The 27,819-nt window shown below is 45.8% G+C and overlaps 1 protein-coding gene across 3 annotated transcripts in view; it reads left to right on the top strand.

Annotated features, from left to right (window-relative positions):
* Window positions 1–5,157: 5,157 nt before the first annotated feature.
* Window positions 5,158–27,819, top strand: part of Rgma (repulsive guidance molecule BMP co-receptor a) — a 41,855-nt gene continuing 19,193 nt past the window's right edge. The window contains exons 1-2 of one of the 3 annotated variants that reach the window (XM_047541971.1): window positions 5,158–5,573; window positions 20,830–20,945. In XM_047541971.1, the coding sequence (XP_047397927.1) occupies window positions 5,560–5,573; window positions 20,830–20,945 (130 nt within the window). In that variant the 5' untranslated portion in view covers window positions 5,158–5,559. Of the gene's footprint in view, window positions 5,574–5,789; window positions 6,141–20,519; window positions 20,672–20,829; window positions 20,946–27,819 lie in introns of those variants that run through there. The other 2 variants (XM_047541973.1, XM_047541974.1) reach the window with 2 other exon arrangements.

Here is a 27,819-nt window from a genome sequence, read left to right as displayed (position 1 = left end):
TAGTGACAAACACATTAGTTTAGGACTCAGATGGATGCAGATTCAAATCCTGACTCTACCACTTGCTCATCAACTCGATTAACTTTTGAACCTCAAGTTCCTTCAAAACACGACTCCCCACACCTCATGGGGGAGTTCTGGGGACTGAGGCAGCAAGAACTTAGTAAACAATTGCAAAAACAAAATCAAATGGATGCTGCATTCAGATGAAGAATTGGGCAGGCCTTGCCCTCCCCTCAGTCACCATGCAGGGAATGCAGTATGCCAGCTGGCCCCACGGTCTCTAAACTGTCAAGAACAGGCTTCTGTGGGTGCTGCTGTGGGCGCAGAGGATGTGTTCACTGACCACATCCCAGCTGTTCTCCTGCAGCTGTGGTTGCCAAACCCTGCAACAATTCTCATGTCTAAACCAGTCAGCAAATCACACAGTCAAAGCTTCACGATATAGTTCCCATGCCAGTCACCCTATTCTATTGTCCAGACTCACGAAACAACAATGAAGACACATGCTATTTGCTTTCTATTCCTGTTGGCTAATTGTTGACTTATTTAACAAACAAAAAAACATAAAACCAAAGAACATCTTTGTGTCTTGATTATGGTCCTCACCACAAGAAGCAAATGACTGACCTGTGGGTAAGAAGACTACAGAGAAACATAGTGAGTTAATTAGGTCTTCTTTTCTTATCATGGGCACAGGCTCTGGATTTTCAGCTTAAACACATGCATATACTATCAACTATGGACAATCCAATGATTTTCACAGTACGTTTTTAAGACTCCTTCCTGTGCTGAGTCCATAGTGGTTGGTCCAATTGATGGTTGATTTGAACACCATTCACCCTCTCCCCTTCCAAGCCTTTCCTCCTGATTTTCCAGTCTCTGTAACAAAAACTTAGCACTTGTACCACTTTGATACTCCTCTGTGTCCCACTTCTGAAAAATGTTTGGGTCTTCCATCATTCCTATACCTCCCAATGTGCTCTTAGCAACCTGGGTCATGCTCTCAATAACACTGTGCCAAGATTAATAGAATCATGTCTCTGGTCTCCTGTCTCTACAAACCATTTTCCATTAACCTATTTAAAATGGAGTTCCACTTAACCTTATTCCTCTACTCAATAGCTTCTAATGACACCCTCTTGTTCACTCTGCAACCAAGGTACTCCACAGTATAATCCCATGTCACATATTTGTTGCATGTAGTTGGTGCCTCTGACATCCATTTTTAGACCTGACATAAATGGTTGAAAATCCAGTTATACCCACCACCGTGGGCCTACTTAAAACTTTCTCTCCCCATGTGGTTTCTGCCATTTGGTCTACACATTCCTCATTCCACTGACCCCAAACCCAAAATATCTCATAGCTACTGGCCAAAGTAAAATCTAATGTCAGGTTCATGCAAATAAGTCCTCCCCCAATAAGACTAAGGGATAATGCTCAGAGACCTTAATAAGGTTATAGTCCCATACATTCTCTATTTCTCCCTCTCCCCTGCCTTTTTCTCTGTCTCCCCACCACCACCTTCTGGCTGAGCTCTGCCACCTCCACACTCCCCTTTGGCCTCCCTCCTAACTTCTCTTGGATCTATAAGTAACAAATTTCTTCTGCTTCACACATTTTGAATTCACCTCCCTATTGTGTCCCACCTGAATGGCACACTTGAACCTGACTTCCCCCACCAGGGCTCTCCAAGAGTGACTACTTGGTTTATGGTCACTCTTGCAGGGACACCTCAAGACCAGAATTAAAAGAACACATAACAATCATGATACCCTAACCTCCCTTCTCCATCACTTATCTCCTCTCCAGTATACACACTCCAGTTAGACTTACTCCTTATTGGACTTGCCCACCTCTGGCTAGCTCCAGGCCTTTACGCGACTGACTCCCTGTCTGAGTATTTTCCCTGAGTCCCTCTTGTCTACATTCAATCAAATCTACCCATGTGGCACCTCTTCCATAAAGACTTTCCTAATCCTTCTAACTAGCAATAAAACTGCCCAACTCTTCATGCCCCTGACAATGGAATCCTTCTGTTTTTTATTCTCTTCTACTTTGCAATGTCAACTCCAGAATGTCTATAGGGGCCTCTGCACATCAGACAAAAGAGAAACTAAGGCCTTGTGTTGCCTTAAACATTCACTTCCTTACCCTTGATTCCAGAATGTCTATAGGGGCCTCTAAGCAGCAATCTGGTCTGAAGGGAAGTCCAAGAGATGAAATTAAAGCAGAATTTGCACAAATACTTGATGCAAAAAAACTTCTGAGAAGCATCCAACCTGGAGGGAAACAGCTCTCTCCAGCCTGTGCCAAGCATAGAACCCCCAGCACCTGTAGCCTCCCCTTGTTCCACTAGAGCCAAGGGTGGGACAGTCAGCCCCTACTTCATCCATAGGGTCCTGTGAGAGTTCTGACCTGCAACTCCTTGAAGCTGCCCTTCTACTTGTGAACATGAATTTATCCATAAAAATATAAAGGGCAGGGCACCCAATTCAAAGGGACTGTCCCCTGGTACCATCAGAGGGGAAGAAATCCTTAATCCTTCACCTTGAATCCACTTTGCAAGGGTGCATTCTAACGCAGCAGGAACCACTACTCATGGGAACAGCACATTGCTTCACACCCCAATGGCAGTAGGATGTTCCCAGGGGTACTGAGTGTGGTGCATCCCAGGAGATCCTCCTAACTGCAGCTGGAAGTCCAGTAAGAACCATCAATGCAGCACCCTGCTCTGCAGTATTGTGCTTTTCCCATAAACTAACGGTTTTCAGAAGTGGCACCCAAGGAGATCAAGCAGCTGGGCAGCGAGCACACATCCTTCTCACAAAGGGGAGGAAGGGGCAAGAGTGGCCAAGAAGAGGTGGAAACTCCAGTCTCTTGTTTTCCTCTGTAAAGAAGGGATCAGATTTTTAATGTCTCGTTCTGTAACTGCACATCAGACAAAAGAGAAACTAATGTAGATAGTAGCCTTGTGTTGCCTTAAACATTAACTTCCTTACCTTTAATTCTTAATGACCTTATTTTAAAAAATAAATAAATAAAATCCTCTCCAACCCAGGTTAGTCTATTTCCCATTCATGTTTTTTAAGTAATGCAGGCTCTGTGCAGTTAAGAAAGACATGGATCCCCTGAAGTTTTTATTAGAAATGTTTCCAGATTGTTGGTTGAAGGCACATACAGTTGTTAATTTGCACCCTAAACACACCCCATGGCCTCATTTAAATCTGAGTGCTCATGTGTGTATTCCAACTGCCTGTGCATAGTTCCAACTTAATCAAGTACTTAATGAGTAGCATTAATATTCCGTGTCTTCTCCACAGGCATCTACACTGATAGAGGTAAATAGCTGTTGGACCCCTCCAAAGCCTCACAGTTGAACTAAAAATAGTCTGCCCTCATCCAGAAAGAGAACTGTTGGTCCCCCAAGGTGGAAAAAAACCCCTACAGGGTTCTTTCCAAAACCTTCATTTGAAAAAAGAGATGTTTCCACTTATAGATCTTTTGAAAATGCCAGGCAATTTGGTAGAACTGTAAGAAATCTATTATCTGAGCAATAGTCATTCAAAGATTTTTGTAGTGTGCCTGTTACCGGTCGGGCAATGGACTAAAATACTAGGGATGCAAGGATGACCCCAGGGAGTCCTTGTTCCTAACTTCCGATGAGGACAGTATGGTGGGAGAGGCTGACAGGGAAGGGTCACCCTAATACCTGGATAATTGCAGATTGAGATGTTGGGAAAGCAAGGCATGAGATTCAAGATTCCATACAGGGAGACTTCTCTACAGAAGACATGTTGGTTGAAGTTTCATACTTGATGAAGAAGGGGAAAAACTGGTTTTTCACCCAGTGTTAGGGCTGGAAGACAGACAGACACCACACACACACACACACACACACACACACACACACACACACATTCAATATCTAGTACAACTCCTCTATTTATAGACAAGGAAACTGAGGCCCAGCAGAGCTGAAAGACTTGTCCAAGGTCAGAGCTAATCATAGAAAACAGTCATGGCAATACTCAATCCCTTCCTGCTAAATCACATGGATTTTATTTATATCTCAGTTATAGATTATCCAAATACACTCGGCTAATAAAACACAGAATATTGGGTTAAAACCACATCCCTCAAGACCACAAGCATAAAAAAAGATCGTGTTTTAATGCGGTGGGTACCTTTACATTTTAAGCAAATCCAGAGTTCTCATAGAAGCAAAATTCAAGACAGTTTGTTCAGTAAGAATGGGAAGGTCATAACCCTGTCTAAAATGTACTGGCAACTCTGCGCAGTGCTAATTTGGGCGTGAGCTGTGTATCCAGGCTGACTTCACACCCCAGCTGGAGTTTCAAATCTACACATGGCGATGGAGAACTCTTTGCTGCTTCACAGCAAGGGTCCTTCGCTGGGCTCCAGGAACCCCTGGGGATTTATCGCTATTGACCTGGTCCCTCTCTCACCTGTGTGCATGCGCTGCATAATGAAACATTCTTTCAAAAAGCCCGTGATATTTCATTTGCAATCTGTGCGTGTGCATGTAAAGCGCTGAGACTGGAAAGAACCACGGCAGACGCACACTCTGACCGAAAGTTACCTCTGGGGATGGGCTGCAGTGGGGAGGGCGTATGATATGGCCTTTTTATTCGAGATACTCATTAGTTGTGTAAAATTGCAACCAAGAATGTATTTGTGCATTGCGCGTGTAATACATATGCATTCTTTTTTTAAAAAAGAAGATTCTTAAAAGTAATATCTCAAAAGAACAAAGGTGCATCTCTGAAGAGTGCAGCAGCATTAATCTTGGATATAACTGTCTTTTCCAGAAACCTCAGAATAACTTCCCCTTGACCACTGTGGACCTGAAGGTGGAAAATGTACACTCCACGGCATCCCTACAGGCGATTCGGAAAGTTGGAGGTGTGGGTGGGAGATCTGCACTTGCAGCTCGCACCCCACTATCCCGAAAGCCAAAGGAAAGTCTTGACTTTCCGGCAGGCGCTTCTGATCCCACCCCACTCACCCACCCACCCACCCTACTGGTGCTGATACCGGAGGGTGGGGCCGCGGCGGGGCGGGGCATTTGGAGCCTGCGCCCCACCTCCCCACCCGCCCGCTCCTTGCCAGCCCCGCCCGCACTCGCCCCCCGCCAGCTCCGGGGGAGCCCGGCCCGCCCCCTCCCCTCCGCGCGCAAACGATCCTTGCGACGCTGCGCTCAGCGGCTGCGGCGGGCGGGGGCCGGGTGAGGGAGGGGGCTGGCCCGGGCCGCTCCACTCTGCAGTTGTCTCCGAAGCGCGGGCTGTACCGCCCGAGCCTCTGGGCCGGGGAAGCACTGGCCGTTGGCTTCCGGGCCGGCTTCTCCAGGCGCTCGCAGGCATGCAGCCCGGGAGCAGGCGGCGCGCCCCGGGCCGCTACTGAGCCGGCCGGGGCTGCGGGACAAGCGCCAGCTGAGCCCCTCCCATCTTGCCCAGGGGCCTACGAGCGAAGTACCGGCACCCGCTCTTAGCCCGCAGCCCCGCCAGCGCCACCCCCCGCGGGCTGCAGGGGCTCATGCAGCCGCCAAGGTAAGCGCGGGCCAGCAGCCGGGCAGGCTAGCTCTGACATCCCCAAGGCGCCGCCGACACTTGCTGGGGCCACCGCACTGATTTGGTCCTCCCCAACTCCGCGTCTCATCTTGCCCAGATTTGGAGCTTTGCCTCGCCTGGATCGCCTTAGCTCTTGGCAGCAGGAAAGTTTTTGTGGTTTGGTGTTGGTTCTCCTTTTTTCCCCTAAAATACTCTTCGGGCGGCAGGCATTGCGCGTGGTTGGGCAGACCCGGAGCACGTCCGATCCGCTGTGTACAGGATGGGAGTCCTTCTCTCCCGCGCGGTCATCTCTTCTTGGGGCGGCCGCCGGGCCTGGCCCACCGAGCCTGGGACAGAGCCTGTTATCCGGCTGTACCGACGTGAGCCCCCATTGGCCCGCGTCGCTCTGGCCCCCGCCTCCCGCTCAGCTCGGGGTTGAAGTGCAGCTAAACAAGCGCCTGCCCCGGGGCGTCGGCGCTGGGCACCATCGGGGCTCAGGTCTGAGCAGTTCTTGCACGGGAGCGCCAGTACACCCGAAGGTTCGGATCTTGGGCTCAGCTCTAAGAGGTGGGATTCCTAAGAGACCCGGGTTTCCTAAGTGGGCAGGAGGACACGACGGCCAGGACAACACGAAAACTCAGCGCCTGGCTTGAGCGGTGACTTATCCCAGGTTATAAACTGGGGCAGGGGGACAGGTGTATTTAGGCGAAGGACCGATGTGAAGGACGGTCGGATGCAACTCTTAATTGCATCTATAATGTAATTGCATTAGATTTGCTCGGAGGTAGAATCAATTTCCCCAGATTGGGATTTTAATGCGAGCCTGTGAGCTGCTATTATATGGTGTGGTTTCGGAAGGCGTTGGATTGTATTTATTTTATAAATTGGGTACCTAGGGGATGGATGAGGGAGAAATAGCGCCACCTAGCGTAAATGGTGAACTGTGCCTTCCTTTTAAGATGAAAAGTTGGGTATTCTCAAAGTAGACTCCGGCACAGGTGGAGAGGCGGGAACTATCCGTTGCGTCCAGGAAAGATTTGTTCTCTGTGTACCAACAGTCTTGTGGAACGCAAGCGCCCCGACGCCCTGAGCTCAGCACACCTAGCTCAAGGCACAGAATTGCGGGTTGTACTGAGTGGCAGGCTGTTACCTCAAGGACCTCCATCATCTTCTCCATCTGGTCTTAGGATCTTCCAGCAAAAACAAAAGGTAATATGTTACCTGTTTTAAGAAGATGACCTTTCCTCGGGCATCTACTGAAGAGATCTGGAAAGCCCCAGTGCAGGGCCTATGCTCTTCTACCGGTCCATCATAGGTCATTTTTCAGGTGGATCTTGAGCCACGACCTCTAGAAAAGAGATTAGCTGTGGTCTAAAGGGCAACTGGAGGAGAACTTGGAGAGGACCTAATGTCAATTTGTACAGGAATGGTACAGTGTACCCCGAAATGATGTTTTTTACATATATGAAGGGGGTTGGTCTTGCTACTTCATTACCATATCAGGTGACAAGCACAGCACGTCCCCTTTCCCTGAACCTGATCTCCAGTTAACACCTGGGGAAGACTATGCTAGATGGCAGAGAGGACAAAGGCTTTGGGTGGGGCACCCACACATCCAAGCAGCCCGCATTCTCATGGCGGGTTTTTGCTGCCACCTTCCAGGCCAGCTGATATTAGCAGTGAGCTGAGTTCTCCTCATTCTGAAGGGAACAATGTGCTTTTCTGTTTGTGGTGAAGACCCTTTGCCCCCCTGGGACCCCCTGGGCTATGGTGATGGTGAGACAGGACCCAGCTTCCTCTTTCTAAGAGCTCTGCTCCCATCTTTCCCTCCCAGGTGATAAACTCCAAATACACATGCAGGATAACTGGTGTCTCGTCTGCCCACCCCACCCACAGTGTGATGTCTCACACTGTCTCTCCGTTTGCAGGCATTTGTTTAATAACAAGACTTGTGACAAAAGGGACCCTATAGTAGTTTGACATCTTATTCAAGGAGGGCATCTCTGATTTTTGGCAAGAAACCTCTGTCTGCCTTCTCTTCTGTAAATCTCTTGCTGCCTGCCTAGTGTGTGTCATAACACAGAGGAGGGTGCAGAAGCTCCTATCTAATAAGGTCCCTTGGGTCTGCTCTTCAACAGCTACCCTCCTGTGAGGACAAATGAAAGAATGGGGGTGGGTACTACAGAAGGAACCCAAGGGCACTGTCCCACTGAGCAATTTCTATCTTTTGAGACAAGGTCTTGCTAAGTTGGCTAGGCTGGCCTAGAACTTGCTGTCCTCCTGCCTCAGCCTCCAGAGTAGCCGGGATTATAGGCATGTGCTACCTTGACCTGCCCCAATACAAAAATTCTTAAAAGAGTAAATGCAAAATGAAAGAACTAGGTACTGAGTATCCCTAACCTTGGGACAGGGAGTGTTCAAGCCACCCTTGCGATGATGCTCATGCTCCCAAGTATCTGGCTGGCAAACACCAGTGGGGTCATTTCCATTTCCTGGAAAAAGAAACTGATGGCTAGAGAGGTGAAGGGCAGAACCAGGGTTCTTTGAGTCTAAAGTGCTATTTTTTCCTGCACCTTGCTAAATGAATTAAGTTCAAGCACTGCCTTTACCAAGTATAGCTACCAAATTTGGTCATGCCTTAAAGCGTGCAGAGTAAGCAAAGAAGGAATCATGGTTCCTATCCCTCAAGAAGTCTCCCATCCAGAGAGAAAGATGGGATGTTCCCAAGTGAGACTGAGCAGAAGCAGACAAAGAAAATCAGAAAACAGTTCAGGCTAATTGGAATCTGTTAATTTGGTGAAATGAAATGGGCACTTCCCCTTAAAGGTAATTGTTTAAATAACTTTTGTCTGAGGTGTTCCCGGGCTCCTTAGGAGAATGGCTTTCCTCTTCAAACCATGTTCATTGTTTAGTCATTCAACAAACATATCTAAACATAAGTTTAACCTAAGTGAGAGAGACTCCAGGCTTTCCCACCTGTCTGATATCCAGCCCTAGCCAAATGAGAGCTCCTCTTTTACTTATTTTGACCAAATAACAGCTCAATTTCAGCCTCCTTTCTTTTAGCAACAAATATAAAGGAGCAATGAATAGGAGCAATGGAAAAAATTAAAGACTTGCCTCACCCCAGTGTGCATACAATGTCAGGCAAATGTGTTTCCTTAGTGATGAATGAATGAACATGTTTCAAAAAAAGACTCCGTTTCTTAATCGGGTCTGTCCCATGAGTAGAAAATGCAATGTCATGTTGGAACCCAGGGATCAGAAAGCAAGAATGTAAAACTATAATTCTAAGAACAGGAAGAAGAAGGAGGTTTGAAACGTGGGCAGAAATTGACAGACTAAGTGCAAGTATCTTTTATGGTCACATTTAAAACATGGTTAAATCACTACTAATTGACGAACACAAAAATGCACTACGTACACACCCAATTTATAAAATTACAATATCCAGATTGCAAAGAATGACAGTGGAGCGATCAGTGTATGCAAAATTAATTACAGAATTGCTGGATGGATCTGTTTTTCATTTTTTAATTTTGTGTTTAAAGCAATGCTATCAGAACCTTCAGAAATCAAGATACTGGATTTTCCAGAGTCTGAAAATCAGGCAAAAAATGAAAAATGAAAGATTCTGTGAACTATCTGGTAAAATTAAGGCCAATTCCAATAGATTCTGTATCCTCTATAGACCAAAGCAGAGATAAGCAGATATAACTAAAAATACCCTAAAATTTGTTGACTTCTGTCTCATTAGTGCATTTTAATAGTTACCATCCATTGTGGCTTCTCATTATGTTTGTTCATCTTCATAGACTCTCAGACCTCAAGGTCTTTGCAGCAGCTTGCCCTGCCTGACAGCAACCATTTGTCCTGTCACCTGATAATAGTCTTCTCTTCATCAGTCCTTATATTAAGTCTTCAATGCAAGTTTCAGTATCATTACTTTATTCTTGGCATACTTGGACTTTTAAGGATGGATTCTAACCATTTTTCATCCTCTGTAGGCATTTTGAAGAATTTTCTCATTGATAATGTCTTGAAACAAGATTAGCTGCACCCATACAAACTCACAGAGACTTATTACAAGGACCTCCTAAACATATGTCATGTTATACCTGTCCTCGGCTGTGATGTGGACATTCTGCTGTATAATTCACTTTACAACTAGACTTTTATACATTTCCTAGTGGAACTCTATCATAGTATATCTTTTCACTCCAGATTGTCTATTTAAAAATCGTGAGATCTAATTGTGTAAGTTGCTTTTATGAAGTTTGCTCCTATCAAAATTTGATCCACTTGACTTTGCTGGCTAATTGCCCCTTGCATGGATACCATTTTACCTGTATAAATGCTGGCTTTTGAAATCTGCTGGGCAAGTGTCGAACCATCTTAATGACTCAGAAATTGGCCCTCAGTTTGCATTTTCAGCTCCTGACAGTGCCACCCTGAGAATTAAGATCCTTTTGCAAGGACATATCTATCCAACACTTGCTTCTTCCACCCAAGGATTTTTCTAGTTGTCAGAAGAGCACACAGAAATGCATATTGTATTCACAGATTCATAAAAATTAGAGTTTCCTCAAAATAATTGCTACCTTGAAGAGAACAATAATATTTGCTTGGAAATTTTGATGGATAATGTGCTTTCATTTGCATTTAATTCAATGTCCTTTATGGGAGGAAGTTGAGTATAAATAATAAATAGGTTTTTTTAATGCAATTGCATTTTCTCAAATAGGCTTCCATTGATAGAAGAGAGGCAAAACAAAAAGAGACACATTGCTTAGCGTCTGGCTCACCCTCCAGTATTACCAGATTCATAGTGACATCTGCTTATAGGTCCAGCTCTGCTAAATTGGCACAGGCACTTTTGTCCCAGAACATGAGATTCATGAGATCATAATTTATTTTGTTATGCATCAATCAGTACAGCTAAATAGTTTGATATTTAGATTTCAGAATAGTGATTTTAAAATGCTTCCCTTACTGTTCACTTCAAGATCATATGGCAGTAAGCTAGATGCCACCCTCATCCATTACGTTGCTTTTATTTTTCTCTACTGGGAACATTTTGAGAAAGGAGCTCCCTAAATTCCTGGTGTCTGATTTCTTCCTAAGTAAGTGGATGCTAATGGCAGGATCTACTGATTGAGGGTCTGGTGGGTAACATCCCAAACTCCAGTCTGAGTTAAGAATCAACAAGAGCAAGGCAAACACAAGCCAAGCTAGCACTCTGGCACTGCTTTTCTGGGTCAATGATAAATGTCCCAGGGCAAAAGCCATCTGGCTTAAAATTTGAGATGTCCTCTGAATGGCATGTGAACTAAAAGGATTGAATGAACTGATAATACAGATAGATTTACTTAAACATTTTTCCATTGTGTAATATTTTGCTCTCATTCAGAGTACTGCTAAGCCCAGGAAGTACACTGTGAGTACTTTACCAAAAAAAAAAAAAAAAAAAAAAAAAAAAAAAAAAAAAAAAACCACTTGCCATCTAAAAGACATACAGAGAATTCAATCATTGATTTTCACTTCCTGAGTTTTTTAGGGGGAATAGGGAAGATTGTTTTTTGTTAGTGTCTGGAAAATAGTATTTCTCTAAACACAGTCCCATTTCTAATGCATGATCCATCATTATACATATGGGACATATTATTGAACTGACAGAAAAAGATAAACCCTGGGTGAAGATGAGAAGCAGCTGTGGTTTGTCGAGAAAAACACTGCCGACATCACAAGGGCTGGATTTGAATCTCTGCCCTCCCATTTATATTCACGGTAACCTTGGATAAGTCACTTAACTATTGTGAGTCTCAGGCTCGTTTATGAACTGGAGAAAGGAACACTGTGCCTGTTACACAGTTAAGATGTTTCTGCAGTTCCATTGGGGACTGTTTCTCATAATGAGTGCTCACCAGGCCTTGAACATAACTGATAATGCACTTAGAACCCACCCATAAGTCAAAGTTATCTAGAAGTCCTTGGGGAATTCTGCAGATTTCCACCCAGTTCCCACATGTGCAAAGACTCTAGAAGATTCTGTGCATAATATTCTATTGTAATCCAAACAATGGTTCTTAAGCATGATATAAAACAAATATTAGTGACTGTTTCAACATTGACTCTGTGCCAGGCATGTGTTCTAAGTGGGTTATTATTGGATGCACTCACCTAATCCTAACATCAACCTTCTAAGGGAGAAGAAAGTATGTTCCCACTGTGTCAATGGCTTTGCTGAGGTCCAAGGAGCCTGTTCAGACTGCAGCATCCTGTATCACCTCTGTAATATAAAAGTAAAGACATTTTCTCCACCCCAAACAAATGTAAGAAAGAAAACAGTGGTGCAGAAGAATGTTACATGGAGCAACACATTCATTCTTCTTTCTGGGTTGGCCCCTTTCCCCACCTCCGGTCAGCTGGGGCTCTTCTCTATTTCAGTTCTGCATTAGCCATTCTAAACAGTTTTGAATTTGATGAATAACTTGGTTATCTGTTCCTATTGCTGAATGTCTATGGTATTTGCGCTTGGCACCAAATTGTTCATTAATCCAAAACCCCCAGCATTCTGCTGGTTGAAGGAGACACAGATTCACTGTCAGTTCACACAGTTGCCATTTGGTGGATAAATGGTTCCAAGCCGGTTCTTCTCCCAAGAACTTACTGGAACAGGGAGAGGTAAACACTGTGCGACCTGTATTGGTTACAGGAACCTAGTGTGTTGTGGGTAGGTAACCAAAAGCTGCTTAGAAATGACAGGGGGCTACTAAATGTGTTTAAGGTATGGTTTCAGGTTCACCATAGTATTGTTTCATGCTGATGCTGAAGCATAAAAATGTCACTCTTCAAATAACATTTCCTACTTGTTCAGCAACATTTTCACTTAGGGAATGCAGAAATGTTACAGGTGAAGCCTCAGAATGGTTCCTCAGAGTTAGGCAGAGGCAAGACTAATTACAGAGCCAACAGGAGTTCAGTAAATCCCTAGATCTCAGAGACCCAGGGCAACCAGGACATGATTATGCAAGTGGAGAAGCTGAGAGGCCAAATATAGGACAGGACACGGTTGGGCCACGCAGCTGGAAATAGATCCATCCCAAATGCCAGGTCTCTCTTTCCCTTCATATACTACAATGACTTGAAAGTTTCCATCTCAACACAGACAGTTAAGCAATTTTTAAATGCTTTTGCTTTCATACTGGGCTTTGCAAGAAGAAGAATTTGCAAGCTGTAGACCAGATGGTAGGTGTGATCTGGAGTTTTATACAAGAGTTTCAAGAGGAAACTCTAATCCCAGTAAGAACTAACAGGAGAAATGTTGAAAGAAGAAACATGACTGATCCAGGAGTTTACTGAGAATCTTGAAAGATGGGCAGGTGCACAAAGATGGAAAGAAGGCCTAAATCCACATACCCTGGAAACATAACCTCAGAAACTGCTAGCAGATCATCAGGAGGATGCCTACCCAGCCTGGACTGAGGCTAGGGAACAGAGCAAAGGGAATACAAAGATAGTCCTGCTTCTGTTCAGAGTAAGAGTATGAACATGTACCATAGCTTGGGGTTAACAGAAGCAGAGAGATCAATGAGAAACCACAGGCCTGGAAGCAGCTGGTGAGCTCATCAAAGATGGCATGGCAGCCAGTCATCCTGACATGCTGGAACCTACTCTGTCACCAAGCCAGCTGGATGACCTTGAGGAAGTTGCTTACCTTATGCAGTGTAAGTTTGGGTAAGCGTGACTTGTCTGGTTTCTGAATGAGACAGGGCAGAATAGGTGACTTCAAAGTGATAATGGAAGTCCAGAGAGAGGTGAGAGTGTAGCTATTTAAAAACACTTTGCATCCCTCTTGTGGACTATTTCATATTTCATTCTGCCTGTATAGACATGGCCACATATTGGTGAGTGAACTCAGGTCTTCTGACTGCTTAGTTCCTGGCAAGATGAAAGGGTTCATGGTACTGTTTAACCAAGAAAGAAATTAAAGTAGGAAACACCAACTGGAGAGGGAGCCTCCAAAAGGTTGCTAATAGCTTTTGGCAAATTTACCAGTAGACTGCATTCGATTAAATTAGATTAGATAGGCAGGCAGATAGGTAAATTTTATATGAGCACATGGAAGTATCTGGAAAGATGCATATGAAACTCTTAACAATTATTACCTCCAGGGAGAGTCATTTAATAAGAAATAGATTTTTAACATATACCTATATTAGTTTTTCAATATTTTAAAAATACACGGGCTGGGGAGATAGCTCAGTCAGTAGAGTGCTTGCCTTGCAAGAACAAAGCCCTGGATTTGATCCCCAGCACCAAAAAAAAAAAAAAAAAAATATATATATATATATATATATATATATATATATACTTGATGCTAGATTGAAAGAATCTGAAAGCCCAGAAATTTTGCTTTCCCAGAATTTTCTTTCCTTAGAAATTCCTTTATATCTATCTACCAAGCACAGTAAGTACATCCATGCCTATCAACTGGGATATGCCTGGGGATGTTCCAAAGGGAACACTCCATGAACTTGTTCCAGGCTGACTGAGTTAGACCTTCAGGCTCTGAAGACTCCCAGATTCTGTTCCCAAAAGTGGACTGATTTGCATCAATGCTAACCCATGGGGCAGTCTGATCCAGATCATTCAAGAGGTAAAATTTTGGTGGAAGTTGTTTCAGATAATATGAGGCTGGTGTTAATAGAGAAAAGCACCATGGGTAATGTAACAGTCACCAAACTGAACTCTGTACATCTGTGACAGATTTGCAATCAGTGATTCTGTTTGTTAAAAATATTCCCAATATCCACCTCCAAAAGCCTTGCCAACTTTACAAAGTTGATTTGCAGTAAAGGAGATGGGCTGTAAACTTGACTTTCTGAGACATAAATCCCTCAGAGCACTCGTCACTTTGTTCTGAACCAATTTTTCCTCATGTCTGCATCATACACTGCGTGGTCTGGATAGGACCAGCACTGTCTACTGTTCATCACAGAACCCCCCAAACCCAGCTCAGAGCCTTCCCTAGAGCCCAGGACTCAATTATTTTTAAATGAGTAAAACAGAGTGTGAGGGGGGAAATATTACTGGTTCGATTACACACACTTAAAGACATGTTCAAGAGCAACTAAAATCTGCTAATAGGTTGTAAATGCATATGAAAGTTCAAATCGAGAGTGAGATGCTTCCTCAGTTTCTGAAGAGAGCTATTGGAATATCAGGTAAATGGGTGTGTGTTTAAAACCATGCAAATGTTAAAATAAATTCTGTATGTTTAATGAGTAAGGGAAGGGTCTCTCATGGTAAGGGAAGGAGCACCAAAGCAAATGAAATAATATGCACACAGAGAAAGAGAGGCCTTTCTTAGGAGCAAAAGAAAAAAGAAAAAGAAAAAAAAGTTCTTAATGTTAGAGCAATAACAGTTAAAATGACATTTAATGCTAGAACAATGACGGCAAGATTCACAAATGCTTTGGAAGCAATAAAATAGGGAATAGGGAGAGGCCCTCCCCTAAACTGTCATGGAAATAAATATGGCAAGGAGGTTCTATAGCCATCTATAGGACCCCCTGCAGTTAAGAGGGTGGTGATCGCAAAGGATGGCAATGACATCCTTCTGGCCAAACTGTGTTACTGTCCTTCCACGCGGTACCAGGGTTCACGCTGTTCCTCTTGTCCACAAAAGGAGCCTAACCACCTAAGGGTCATTTTTCATGGCCACTTTTGTGAAATACATAGTAAAAAGTAGTATTGCTAAGCACACTTTCAAGTCCCAATTAGCTGGATGAACACAACACGCTTTCTAACAGGAGGATATGAAACTGGACCACTTGATAGAGATGGTAGACACAGGCCTAGAGAGGACAGAGAAACTCAGGGATGAATTATGTTTAGACTTTCAAAATTCCTCACAAAGTTCCACACCAAAGGTCACTTACAATAGTTAGTAGCTACAGAATGTGGGAGGGAAATGCAACAGATCAGAATTATCCTTAAAGACAAGAAACAAAAAATACAATAAACAGGTGCTTTTCTGGATGAATTTTAAACTGGGGACCCACCATGATCACTTGTGCATGCAGACTTAGTTTAAATTTACATGATTATGTGAAGGAGAGAAAGCTTTAATAGCTCCAGTCCTACTGGTGAAAAGTTCTGCAGAGATAGTCAGGACAAGCTTATGAATTAAGAAGAAAATCCATATGAAATTTTTACAGGTTCAAGCCTAAATGAAATCATTTGCAAGAACATAATCCAAATTCCAAGAAAAATGGACTTTGTTCAGTTTGTGTTTATAGCCACAAAAGACAACTTTGGGGTCTTTGCAAAATGTTTGTTTGCTAGAGGTCACACAGGACCAAGTGCTCAAAAAAATGCTAAAATACCATCAGAAATGGCACTGGAAACCAAGCCAAAACTACTCTTCTATTCAGGCTATACCCAGACCTGGCAGTTTTATTACCTTTGCCTGCAGAAAAACATCTCAGAACTGTAGAAGGGTGAGCAATGTAATCAACCAGAGAAAGTTTTCCACAAGAGTGGGGCTGCTTTGTTCCTTAAGGGCTTAGTGTGGAAAGATGAAGCCAGAAAGGTGATATGATCAGAGACCATAAACTTTAGAGGTTATGGAGAGCATGAACAGGGACTGGCTCATCAAATCTGAGATGATCAGACCCCAGGGTAGCCCTTGAAGTTTCAAAGAAAAACTTAAGAGTTGTACAGTGAAGCAATTCAGTTTCTCATAACATGATGTAGGCAAATAGTTTTCAAAATGCTTAAGCAGTTTACCAAATGCATAGCCAAGAACTGGCTCTTAATGATGGATTGAGAGACATTAGCAGCACATCCCTGTTATTTCTGAGGTTGGCAAAAATACCAATATTGGACCATTAACTTCCTCCAAATTAGCCAGGGGTCTGTTAACACAAGTAAGATAAATTTAAATCAAAACCAGTTTCAACCAAAGAAAGAATGTCTGGTCCTATAGCTGGAAAGGAACTGGGGTAGCTCCAAGCAGCCAAGAAAGACCTGCAGGGGGTGTCACCTGCGAAGAGTGACTTAGGAAACACTGATGCAGGGCTGGGGATATAGCTCAGTGGTAGAGTGCTGGCTTAGAACAGCAAAGCCCTGGGTTCCATCTCCTGCACGACTGAAAAAAAAAAAAAATGCTGATGCACAGGCTGTACCCCTGGAGACTCATATTTAGCTGCTTTGAAGTGGGGCCAAAGCATATGTGTTTTTAAATCCACTACAGTGTCCCCCAAAGGAAGTAACCCTCCCTATCTTGAGGCTTTAGGTGAGGCCCCCAGGTGCTTCACAGTCTGCCCCACTGTTGCTCTCTCCTTCTCCAGCTTCACCTCTTCCTCCTACAGGCATACCCCAGCTTTTGCATATCCTCAAGCAAGCCACACTTTTGTACAAGTTGAATTTGTTCCTTCTACCTGGAATCCTTTCCGTTCCCCCTCCCTGCACCCAAGGCTGGACTGGAGGCCCCGGGCACCTATGTCCTGTGTCTCTTCTGTCAGGCTGCTATGCCCTTCCTTGACTTTAAGCCCAGTACAGACTTGCCATCCTGATAATGGCCCATACAGCACACAAAGCATGGGGTTTGAAGTGCTCAGCTTGGAATTTTTAGTAATTGAGTGAGTACTTAAGCTCAGTCAGCCTCATTTTCCTAATCGGTCCAATGAGGATGATTGATCATCAAAAATCCCTTAACTGAAAGTATCTAGAAATGCAAACCAGCACCTGACACAATGTGAGAGTACATCAAAATGTTAGTCACTATTACTAAAAAACAAATCCTTTGAGATACCTAGAAATAGTTACCACCTTTTTGGTAAAGATTAGTCAACTTTTTACCTCACTTTTCCTGTTCATCCTTTCTTATCCTTTTCTACCAACAGTTCAAACTTAGGAGCTGTGTTAGAATCAGTTTTCCATCACTATAACAAAATACCTGAGATAATTAACTTATAAAGAGAAAAGATTTATTTTGGCTCACAGTTTTGAAGTTTCCAGTCCAAAATTGGGTGGACCCATGGCTTTGGCCCTTGACAGGACGTAGTGTATGGCACTGGCAGAGTCTACTGCTTACTTCATAGCCAGGAAGCAGAAGAGGAAGAAGGGACCAGAATCCTACAATCCACTTCAAGGGCATGCCCCCAATAACCTAAGGATTTCCAATATGACACTATTTCCTAAAGCTTCTATTACCTTCCAATTGTGCCACCCTGGGGACCCAATTTTTAATACATGAACCTGTAGGGGACATTTAACCCCACACTACAGTGGGATTTATTTATTTCTTTATCCCTCAGGGACTAGCATGCAGTCAGTCCTGAATGTAACTGATGGCTCAGGCCCAGGATTTGGAAACACTCATACCTAGAAGCAGGCAAAGCTGGAGTCCATGTCCAGCACCACCCCAGGGAGGACTTCAGCCTCCTGTGGAACCCAGCCCTTCTTTTAGAAGCCTGCTTCTCTACCAAACAGCCACCCCAGGTGGGCAGTAAGAGGAATAGGGGGCCCAGCAGTAGAGCCTCCAGAACCGAGGCTGAGAAAGGAGAGCTGGGACCATGCCTGAGAAGGTCTTGGCCCTGAGGCCCGCACCACAGTACAGAGAGCCTCTACCCGTAAGTGGGCAGACTTGATGGGACTATTTGTTCACAAGTAGCTATATACAATGAGTTAAGTGAGTTTTAATGGTACATGGAGTACAGAGTTCCAAAATTCAACATTTCAAGAATTTCTTATTTCTGTGTAGAGTTAGAGGAGTTGTCAATAATGTGACCCGTTTGACCAATATAGATAAATTCTTTGAAGTCAATGTAATCCCCTACTGCCCCATTTGAGGCTAGATTTCTCTTGATAGTCTAAACTATGTAGTAGACAAATTCCCATCTTGAGCATGTCCAGATTCATCCTTACACATTTTTCCTCATAAGAAAAAAAAAAGACCTTTGTATTCCTTTCTCAAATTATTTGCTCATGCCATAAGATTTAAGTCTCCTCCCAAAATGGCAGACAATTCCCTAGGGAAATCCCAGGGCCCACTGTCCCATCCCAAGTTAAATTCAGTTGCAGTCTTGAGGGGAGGATATTAGCCTGACCTTTTCAGATGAAGAAACTGAGGTAAAGATATAAAGTTCTGAGGGCCAAAGTCTACCCTTGGGCAAGGGCAGCACAGCAAGGATCTGCTTCAGGATTTTCAGAAGGCTGCATCACCTCTTCAGTACCCTAAGCCATGGTCTCTGACCTAAAGATGCCACCCAAAGATGCCAAGGCAGTGATGGTGGTTCATTACTCTCCGGGCTCCTGGGAATGCTAATGGATGAATTTCTCTCATTATCCAAAGGCTGAGGCTGTAGAACTAGCTCAGGAAAGGCAGATTCCAGCAAATGGTGTTAATTGCTGGACCTCAGGGGTAGAAAGGTCACCCAGTGCCTCTGGCTATCTGGCTGTATGCCTGCCTCAGTGTGCCAGGGTTGCTACTGGAATGAGCTGGGTGTTGTGATTCTGCACAATAAGCTGTTGGGTCTAGACCTAAGGGCTAGCCGTACTTGAAAGGAATACCATTTGAGACCTGAATTTTGAGATGTTGAGCTCTCCCTGAACAAATCTATAACATTTTATAAACAACATTTTGTAAATGGTGCCTAAAAGTGAATCCTGGTTTGGAGAAATGATAGTTAGAGCCTGTTGGTCTAAGACCAAAATAGTTGAAGTAACTACAGGGGCATCTCAACTATCAAGGAAAACAGTTGCCTCCATGAAGTTTTAGACCTACAGATACTGCATCTTCCTGCTGCCCCACTGCAGAGTGGGCTGAACAATTAGTCTTCTTTCTTACCTGTTTTGGGGAAGTCAGATTCAGAAGTTGCAGTGCTGCTGGGGTTGTGTCTTTGAGGACACAGGTCCTCCTTCCCTTTCCTCGCAGCCTGCTCTTCCCTGTTTCCCTCCTGGCAAAACGGTCCTAAATTGCAGACATAGCCCTGCAGCTTGTGTGGCCCACAGCAAGTGAGGACTGTGATAGTGCTTAAGAGAAACATCTAAATTGGATAAAACCCCAAAAAAAATTTCCCCCAAAGAACCAGATGGGCAAGCTTGGGAGTAAGGGGGGTGAGGGAGGAACTGGTTTGACCAAAAACACTTGCTCTGGCCTATTTGTGTTTCATCCAAAAGATGTTTCTCAGAAGTTGCCAGTCCCTTAAATATCACAACAGAAGAGCTGCAGGAGGAGACATTTTGCTCTCGGAAAAATAAGCCACCGAGTTAAAAGGAGATCACCACCCTGAAGCCCTCCCAGGATCGGACTTGGGAGGCCTTTCTGTTACTGCCAGTCTTTATGGTCCTGCACACTCGGGGGATAACCGTATCCACATCTCCCCTGAGGTGGCAGCTGTGCCCTGGGAGGCAGCCGCAGGCCCGCAGGCCCCTATTCAGAGGTGCAGGCAGGGCAAATTCTCAGAAAGCGAGGAGGTGCTTACAGGAGATGCCTGAGGCGACAGGAGCCCAGTCCGGATGGGTGGCCTGGGGCCTCAGCGGGTGGGAGCCTCGAGGTGGGTCAGTGGCTGAGATCCAGCGGTCCATCCCCCACTAGACGCGGACCATACCCCCCAGACCCACAACTCAGAAGCAGATTTTGCAGCCTGCTGCTCTAAGGACACATCCGAGTAAGAGCAACGAGCCAGGGTGTCAGTGGCGGCTTTGGGATGGCAGTCTGGTTGGAAAGAAGGGCTGGGGCTTGTCTCTAAGCTGTTTCTACTTGGACTGGGTATTTATGCGGAGGTTTAAGGGGACGCCCTGCCCTCCTTGAGTCCTACGGGGTTTGATCGCCCCAGGAGGGGTACCGGGCGTTTCCTGCGTGGGCAGCTGTGTGGGTAGAGACGATGCCAGGGTCGCAGAGCCCCGCGCGCTGCCACGGGTTCCCGAGGTCCCTGTAGAAAGCACAGCAATCGGGCCGCCCCCGCCGCCTCCCCAGGCCTCTGGGCTCGCGCAGGCTGTACTGAAACTCGAGCGCGGGAGGGCGGAGCGCACGGCGGCGGGGCGCGGGGCCGCGGCGGCATTGGAGGGGAACCCAGTGATGGATGGTGAGGGAGGGGCGCGGGGAGCGGCGAGGGGGGGGCGCCGGGCCCCGCGGCCGAAGTGGACCGAGCCTCCCGGCTCGCTGCTCCCGCCGGCGGAGCGAGGCTGCCTTTTTTCCGCAGCGTGATTTATTTTCTTTTTTTCTTCTAAACTCTTCTTCCAGGGAGAGGCTAGTGGTAACAGGCCGAGCTGGATGGATGGGTATGGGGAGAGGGGCAGGACGCTCAGCCCTGGGATTCTGGCCGACCCTCGCCTTCCTTCTGTGCAGCTTCCCCGCAGGTAAGGCACTGCTCCCTGGCCTCCGGGTGCGCAGGGCCCGCTCCCCGGCCTCCGCACAACACAGGACCACTTCGCGAGCGAGTAGGGGCTCAAGTTCGCCAGCCCTCCTCTGGTCCCCGCCTCCCATTTCCTCGGGTCTTTGTTTCTCCCGTGCCCCGCGGAGGGCACGATGGATGCCAGTGGATATCCAGGGGGGAACCTTCCCGCGAAGGGAAGGGTCGGGCGAGGAGATCTCGGGGGGCCTAAGGGGCCTTCCTCCCTCCCTCCTTCGGAGAAAGAGTGCCGGGACGCACCTCTTAGGAGACTCCAGAAAGCCGGAGAAGAGGGGGCACGAACTCGGTGTTATGGGCACTTTCTCCAGCTCCTCGCCTGCCAGTGTGCAAACCTGCCTGTGTTCAGAGGTGCAGCCAAGGGCGCCCAGGAGGTTGCAGCCCAGTCCCCCACCGTCTCCTCCCCTGGGACCCCGTCCCGCCCCCAAGCGCTTGCCCACGCTGGGAAGCCCACCGACCCGGTTCAAATGAGCTCGTATTCCTGTTTGATAACATTCCGCGTCGCCCCCTGTTTGTTTTTATTGTGTCAGAAAGGGAGAGAATTTCAGAATTAAAGCTGAAAAAGCCCATCTGTTTCCAATGAATCCCCCATAGTTTTTCACAATGTTTTTGGCAGATCGCTGCTTTCAAATTCCTCGGAGCCCGGACCTCTTGTTTTTGTTGGGGGAAGGGAGACCAACTCCACAGAGAAGCATTTGTTCCTTCCCAAACGCTCCGGTTTCTTTACTTTTTTTTTTTTTTTTTTTCCTTTTGCGGGGAGGGGGGAAGTCACGAAACTTAAATCCCCGGTCTGTTTTCTTTATAATGTTTCGTAAAACTTTATTTCATTTTTGCCATATGCTGCTCACAGATTGGAAACGCCAGTTAAACCCTTCATACCCATTTTTCTCTTAGTAAAAATACAAATAAACACAATGTCACGGGCCAAAAGGTCCTCCGTGTAAGGCGGGATCTCCCGACCATTTCCATTGTGTTGCGGGGGTTCAGAGGTGTCTTTTTGCAAAAATTTCAGCTTGTTTCTCACCGAAGTCAGACGCGGATCTGCAGCCCCTGCGCACAGCTGAGATTTGCATGATAGGACTTGAGTTAGACTATTAGGTTGTTTTGATTTGCTCTGCAGCCAACTGGGTTTCAAGGAACTGGCAGAACTGGGCAGTCCCGGCTTGACCTGGCTGCGAGTTAGGGCTTCCAGTGGGCGGACCACGTAGGCAGTAAGCAGTTGAGGGGCGATCAGTTTACCTTCGTGTCCCAGGCCTGCCACAAGGGCCCCCAGCGCCTGCCCAGGAGTTTGCCGGATAACTCAGCAGCTGAGAGTCCGGGAACCTCCCAGGGAGCCGCGACCTGCTCCAGGGGACAACCCGCTCCAGGGGATGTCCCTGGCCAAGGACAAGATGGGGGAGGTGCCAGTGTCCCCAAGACAGCCCTCAGCCCCCTTTCACCCTCTGCTTATCAAAACCTCCACTGAGGGTCTAGTGATCCCCATTCCCTTGAAAAGGCAGTTTCTCTGTCTACTTGAGAGTCTGGTTGAAAAGTTGATCTCCTTCCCAAGAATTAAAGAAATAAAGTGAAAATCACCCTCTTTCAAAAAGAAACCCCCATTTCTGAGGCGTTTGCAATTTGTGTTCATCTTGGTTTGGTCTAGCTAAAGATTGAGCCCACTGGAAGTTTTATCAGATGGGTTGATAAATGGCTTTTGTCCCTTGGCTGCCATGGGGGATGTGATCTCAGCTCAGTGCTGAAATTGAGAAGGGGGGCTCAGGGGCCCTTAAAACAACACCTTCCTGCTCTTAAAGCTGCAGCACTTGTTAACTTATTAGGAGAGAAGAGGAGGAAAGGAGGGGCTGGCAGAAGATCTCAGAGATAGGAAGGAGCAGCAAGGGCTGAGTGGTGGTGTTTATGTTGTTTCTCAATTCATTTCTTTGTCTTAAAAACTTTTATTTCTAAGTATTCCGGCACAGTATGAGGAATGCTGGTGGGTTATATAATTCACAGCCTAAATTCCATCACTTTTGTTTCCAAGAAACCCATTTCTTCTTGGCTTCAAAACTGGTAACCAAAACCAGTCAGATGGAACAGATATCTGCTCTATGCCATGCCAAATGGCTAACCTTTCTCCTTGACAGTCGCATGTGGTCAAGATCACCCTCCTTAATAAAAACTGAGCTTCCCAGAGCCCATAGCTAAATCATTCAAGGGCTCCAGAACTTGTGTGTTCAAGAAACCTGGTCTAAAGACAGTGTCCTAAGTAAGGGATGAAATGGGTACTTTCCAACAAAGAGATTAATTGTCACATTCTTTGATAGGTTGGCCCAAGAAAGGGTTTTGGCATAATGTCAGAAAACCTGCACTTTCTGGTGGAGAGTGGGGAGTTAGAAAAAAGAAGAAAGCCCTGGCAAGTGCAGGGCAAGGCCCAGAGACACTTTCTGGGACCCTGTGTGCCACGGCTTCTCCCATGAAGACAGGTGGAAACTGGCTGAGCAGCCTCGTGAAAGCATAGGTTTGTTCAGAGCTGACCAGCTTGAATGACTGCCAGGAGTAAGCCCACAGGAGTGCAAATTAAATTGGACATAGTTCTGTGCAGAAAGATGCCTACTCTCTGCTAGACTGAGAGTGTTTGTTTTGAGTGTTTACATTTACTCACTCATGTGTATGGCCAACCTGTGGCCCTGCCTCAGTGACAGCCTCTGACCAAGGCCCTCAGGCAGACACAGCCCAGTGAAGAAAAGGGGACTCTGCTATGTCACACGAAATGGAAGAGCATCAGCTTGGATGATGCTGTGGGGACAGGGCAGACAAAGTGGCTAATCTACCCAAGAAGGAGTGATAGTAAAAAGCTGCTGGGAAGAGCCTTCCACAAATAGCAGTCTCTTCAAACACAGTTATAGAAACTTCTTAAGCTTTGAGGCCATTGTGACTTTTCAAGCAAGAGAAATCCCTTCTTCTAAGAAAACATCCAAGGCATGTTTTCAGCAAGTTTCTTGTTTACTACATGTGGATGCTGTACTCTAGCTGTGTTATTCAAAGTGTGGTCCCTGGACCAGCTGCATCCATCTCCCCTGGAAACCTGTTAGAAATGCTAGTTCTGTACCCACCCAGACCTACTGAAGCAGATACTCTGAGACCAGGGGCAGCAACCTGTTCTCTGAGTACTCCAGGAGATATGGTGCATATTCAAGTTTGAAGACCAATGGTTCTAAGAATTACTGTGCTACAATTTTTCTTTATTCCTGGTTTATTTCCCTGACACTTTTATACAGCAGCTATTTTTAAAATGTTAGTCCTCAGTGGGTAAACTGAATCTTGGGGAGACTAAAGCCCTCTGCAGTATCCAAGCACATCTGTTGTGTTGCTATACAGATGAGAATATTTCTATTAAAACTGCCATATGAAATATGCAAGAAGTTAGCCTTATTACCACATTATTACTCTCTCTCCCAGTTGAACTTTGTGTAGGAAAAGGAGAGTGTCTTAGTCCAACTGAGCTGCTGTAACAAAATATCATTGACTAAAAGTCTTGTGTCAACAGAAATTTGTTGCTCACAGACCTAGAGCCTGGAAAGTCCAAGATCAATGTGCCAGTTGGTGTCTGGTAAGAGCCCACCTCCTGACTCATAGATGGCTCCTGTTCCCTGTGTTCTCCCAGGGTAGAAGGGGTAGAAGGCTCTCTAGGGTCTCCTTTTTAAGACCACCACTCCCTTCCATGAGGACTTTTTTTATTACCTTATTACCTCAGAACCCCCCCCCACACTCCTAATACCAGTACATTTGGGGACTTGGGGTTAGGTTTTAGCATATGAATGGGGACCACAATCACTTAGTCTATAGAAGAGAGAACAAGGGACATTCAGTTACAAAAGCCAGATGGCAGTAGAGCCACCTCACAGCCAGTGTGTGAAGGGGTGGGCAGGACAGTGCCTTGACTCCCAAGGAGAGGTAGATTTGAACTCCTGTAGGTGATTGGCCCTGTGGGCCCTGAGGGTGAGTTGGGGAGTAGAGGAAAGGATTTATGGTCTTCTGGTTTGGAGAAGGGAGACTTCTCTGCAAGGTTAGAGAAATTGCTGGTAGTCACCCCAGCACTCAAAGGAGGGGAGCGCAGGAAAGTTGGGAACCTGAGATGGGGTAATGCAGGAGCACCAATAAGGTCTCTCTGTGAGATGGAGAACAGGGGTTATAAGGATGAGTGGGTAGTCGTGGGGACCTGTTCACATGTTGCTGGCGGAGCTGTGGTCCTGCTAAGATCCTGTCCTTGGTTAAATGTGAAAGGCCTAGTCCTGGGCAGAGCACCCCAGGTTTGGGTTGAATACCTGTTAGGGACCATGCCATTTTGCTGCTAGGCTGAAATGCAGCCTGCCTGATATCAAAGGCCTGTTTCTTCCTACGTGACCAATTCATCCCAGTTTGCTCAAAACTTTCCTAGGGTTTAACTGCAAGCTAAAATCCTGAAACGCTGCCCCAGTCCCAGGCAGCTAGGATGGTTGGTCATCCTAGTTTCAGTCCCTCCTCGCCTGTCTGAGTTACCCGCCTGTGAAGTACTGTGTGCAGGGCTGCCGTGAAGTCTAGTCATCTGGTTCTGGGACTCTTCCTGCCTTTGCCCCTTGTCACCTTGCTATAACTGCTGCCTCCATCTCTCTCTCCACCTCATTTTGCCAGTGAATTATAGTTTGGAGAGGAATGCCCACCATGCTGTCCACATGATTGAGGCCCCAGCTAGTGCCACCTGCAGGGTCCAGACACTCCCTCAGATGCCCTGGGCTCCTGTCACCTTGGTTTTTGATGGCTCAGCTGTCCCTTGACTTTATTGATTAATGGGTCTTGAAATTTTGTGCTCTTCTCAGTCTTCAGTTCTGTTTTTAAGGACAAGAACCCCATTTTCTGCTTTTCTTTATCCCTGTCCTTCTCACCCCAAGCACACCCAGCATAGTCCTGGGAACTACAGGGCCCTTGGATTTTTTTGTATTTAGACTGGTTTTGTTTGTTTGTTTGTTTGTTTATGCATGCATGCATGCTCAAAGGACAAAGACCACAATGTTGTTGTTTTTCCAGAATGATTTTTCCATGTGAAAATAATGCTCACTTTTAAATCTAAAGATCAAAAAGGAGAAATAAGAAAAATACTCAGTCCACCATCTTACAGACAACCATCATTAATTATCATTTCACAAACTTTTTTTTATTTGTTCTAAATAGTTATACATGACAATGCATTTTGACACATCATACATAAATGGAGTATGACTTCTCATTTGTCTGGTTGTACATGATGTAGAGTAACACAGGTCATGTAATCATATATGCACATAGGGTAATAATGTCCCATTCATTCTACTATCATTCCTCCCCCCATTCCCCCTTCACTCCCCTCTGTCTAGTCCAAAATACCTCTATTCTCCCCCTACTTGTTTCACAAACTTTCTTTAAGATATACTACCTTTCATATTATTCTCTCTAGAGTACATTTGAAGCAGGTTCTCTGCTAGATGTTTTAAGCACATCCCCAATAAAGTTCATCAATCTCATTTTACTGATGAGGAAACAGAGGGTCAGAGGTTGCCCAGTGTTACACACAGCCAGAAGTAGAATCCACACTCCTGTCCTTTTCCCATATACCTGATTAAATTTTCTATGTAATATATCAGACTATACTGTAGCACATAAGGCTATAAAAGTTGAGGGTGAGAAATACTTTGGGGATATAATTGGATAGTGGAATGAAGGGTCTCCACATTTCCCATGGACCAAGTGCTTTTGCCTCTTCCCAAAAGTCCTTTCTGTTTCCTAAGCATTCCAAAGAAGAACATGGCACCCAGTCATCAGGAAGACAAACTGGCAGGGCCATCATTGTGCACATTTTCCCAAGTCAGATTTATGCCCCCTGGGTTTTGCTTCTGTATTCATTTCATGTACCAGTTCACCCAAGCAGTCAGAATACTCAGACACCTATTATTGCTGTCTGCTGAGGAATGTCCCACTAACACAGGCTTGCTAGCCCCCCTGTGTGTGCCAGCTGGGCATGGACCCAGCCACATGACTTTGGTCTTCCAGAGTCTGAGGAAGGCTAAGGAAGAAGACCTTCCCAAGGATATCGAGGAGGCAGTAGAGCCACTTTGAATGCATTTGGTCCTGGAGCTAAGCAGATGAGGCCAGGGTTGCCAGAAGCAGGACCAGGATAGAGACGCATCATCTCTGGTACCAGCCCTAGAGTCAAGAAAAGGGGTATTGCCTCAAAATAGGAAAACCAAATTACTCACCTGCAAGTTTCACTGACATTTGGGAAGTTATATTGTTGCCTATACCCACCCTCCTTGTGGCACCTGGGGTGACTTGGGCCTCTGTTTTAAGGCAAGACACTGCTGGGATGGATCCTGGCCCTGGCCCTGGACCACAATGGGCCCCTCTTACCCAAAGAAGTGCTCAGCCCCTTGACTGACAGGCTGCCTGTGGCCCCAGGCCTGGGGACAGGCAGACAGGCTTTCAAACCGTCCTCCTGCTGACCTGTTTAGAAAATGGTGGTATGTCCTTGTTCTCCAGAAGCTTCCTCTTGCCTCCATCTTCCTCCAGTAGGCCAGACCCTGGAGGAAGCTCTTAGAAAATTCCCAGTGGATTGAAGGAGTAGGAGACACTGGAGTGGAGTCAGTTCCCTGCGGCATTGTTAGGCAAGCCTGGGGAGGAATATCTTTTAGGAAAGGGGACCACGCTGGCTGCCACAGGTTAAGTAAGGTAAGCTCTGCTGCACCTGGTGAAAAATGCAGTCAGTCTCCTGGGTGTGTTCCTCTCGGTATCTGATGCCAAACACCTGGATGTTACACCAGCCAGGATGATGGAGC

Source organism: Sciurus carolinensis, chromosome 2, assembly GCF_902686445.1.
Source record: "Sciurus carolinensis chromosome 2, mSciCar1.2, whole genome shotgun sequence".
In the NCBI taxonomy this organism is placed as follows: domain Eukaryota; kingdom Metazoa; phylum Chordata; class Mammalia; order Rodentia; family Sciuridae; genus Sciurus; species Sciurus carolinensis.
The sequence above is the reverse complement of the archived record's forward strand: the minus strand, read 5'-3'. Positions and strand labels throughout refer to the sequence as shown.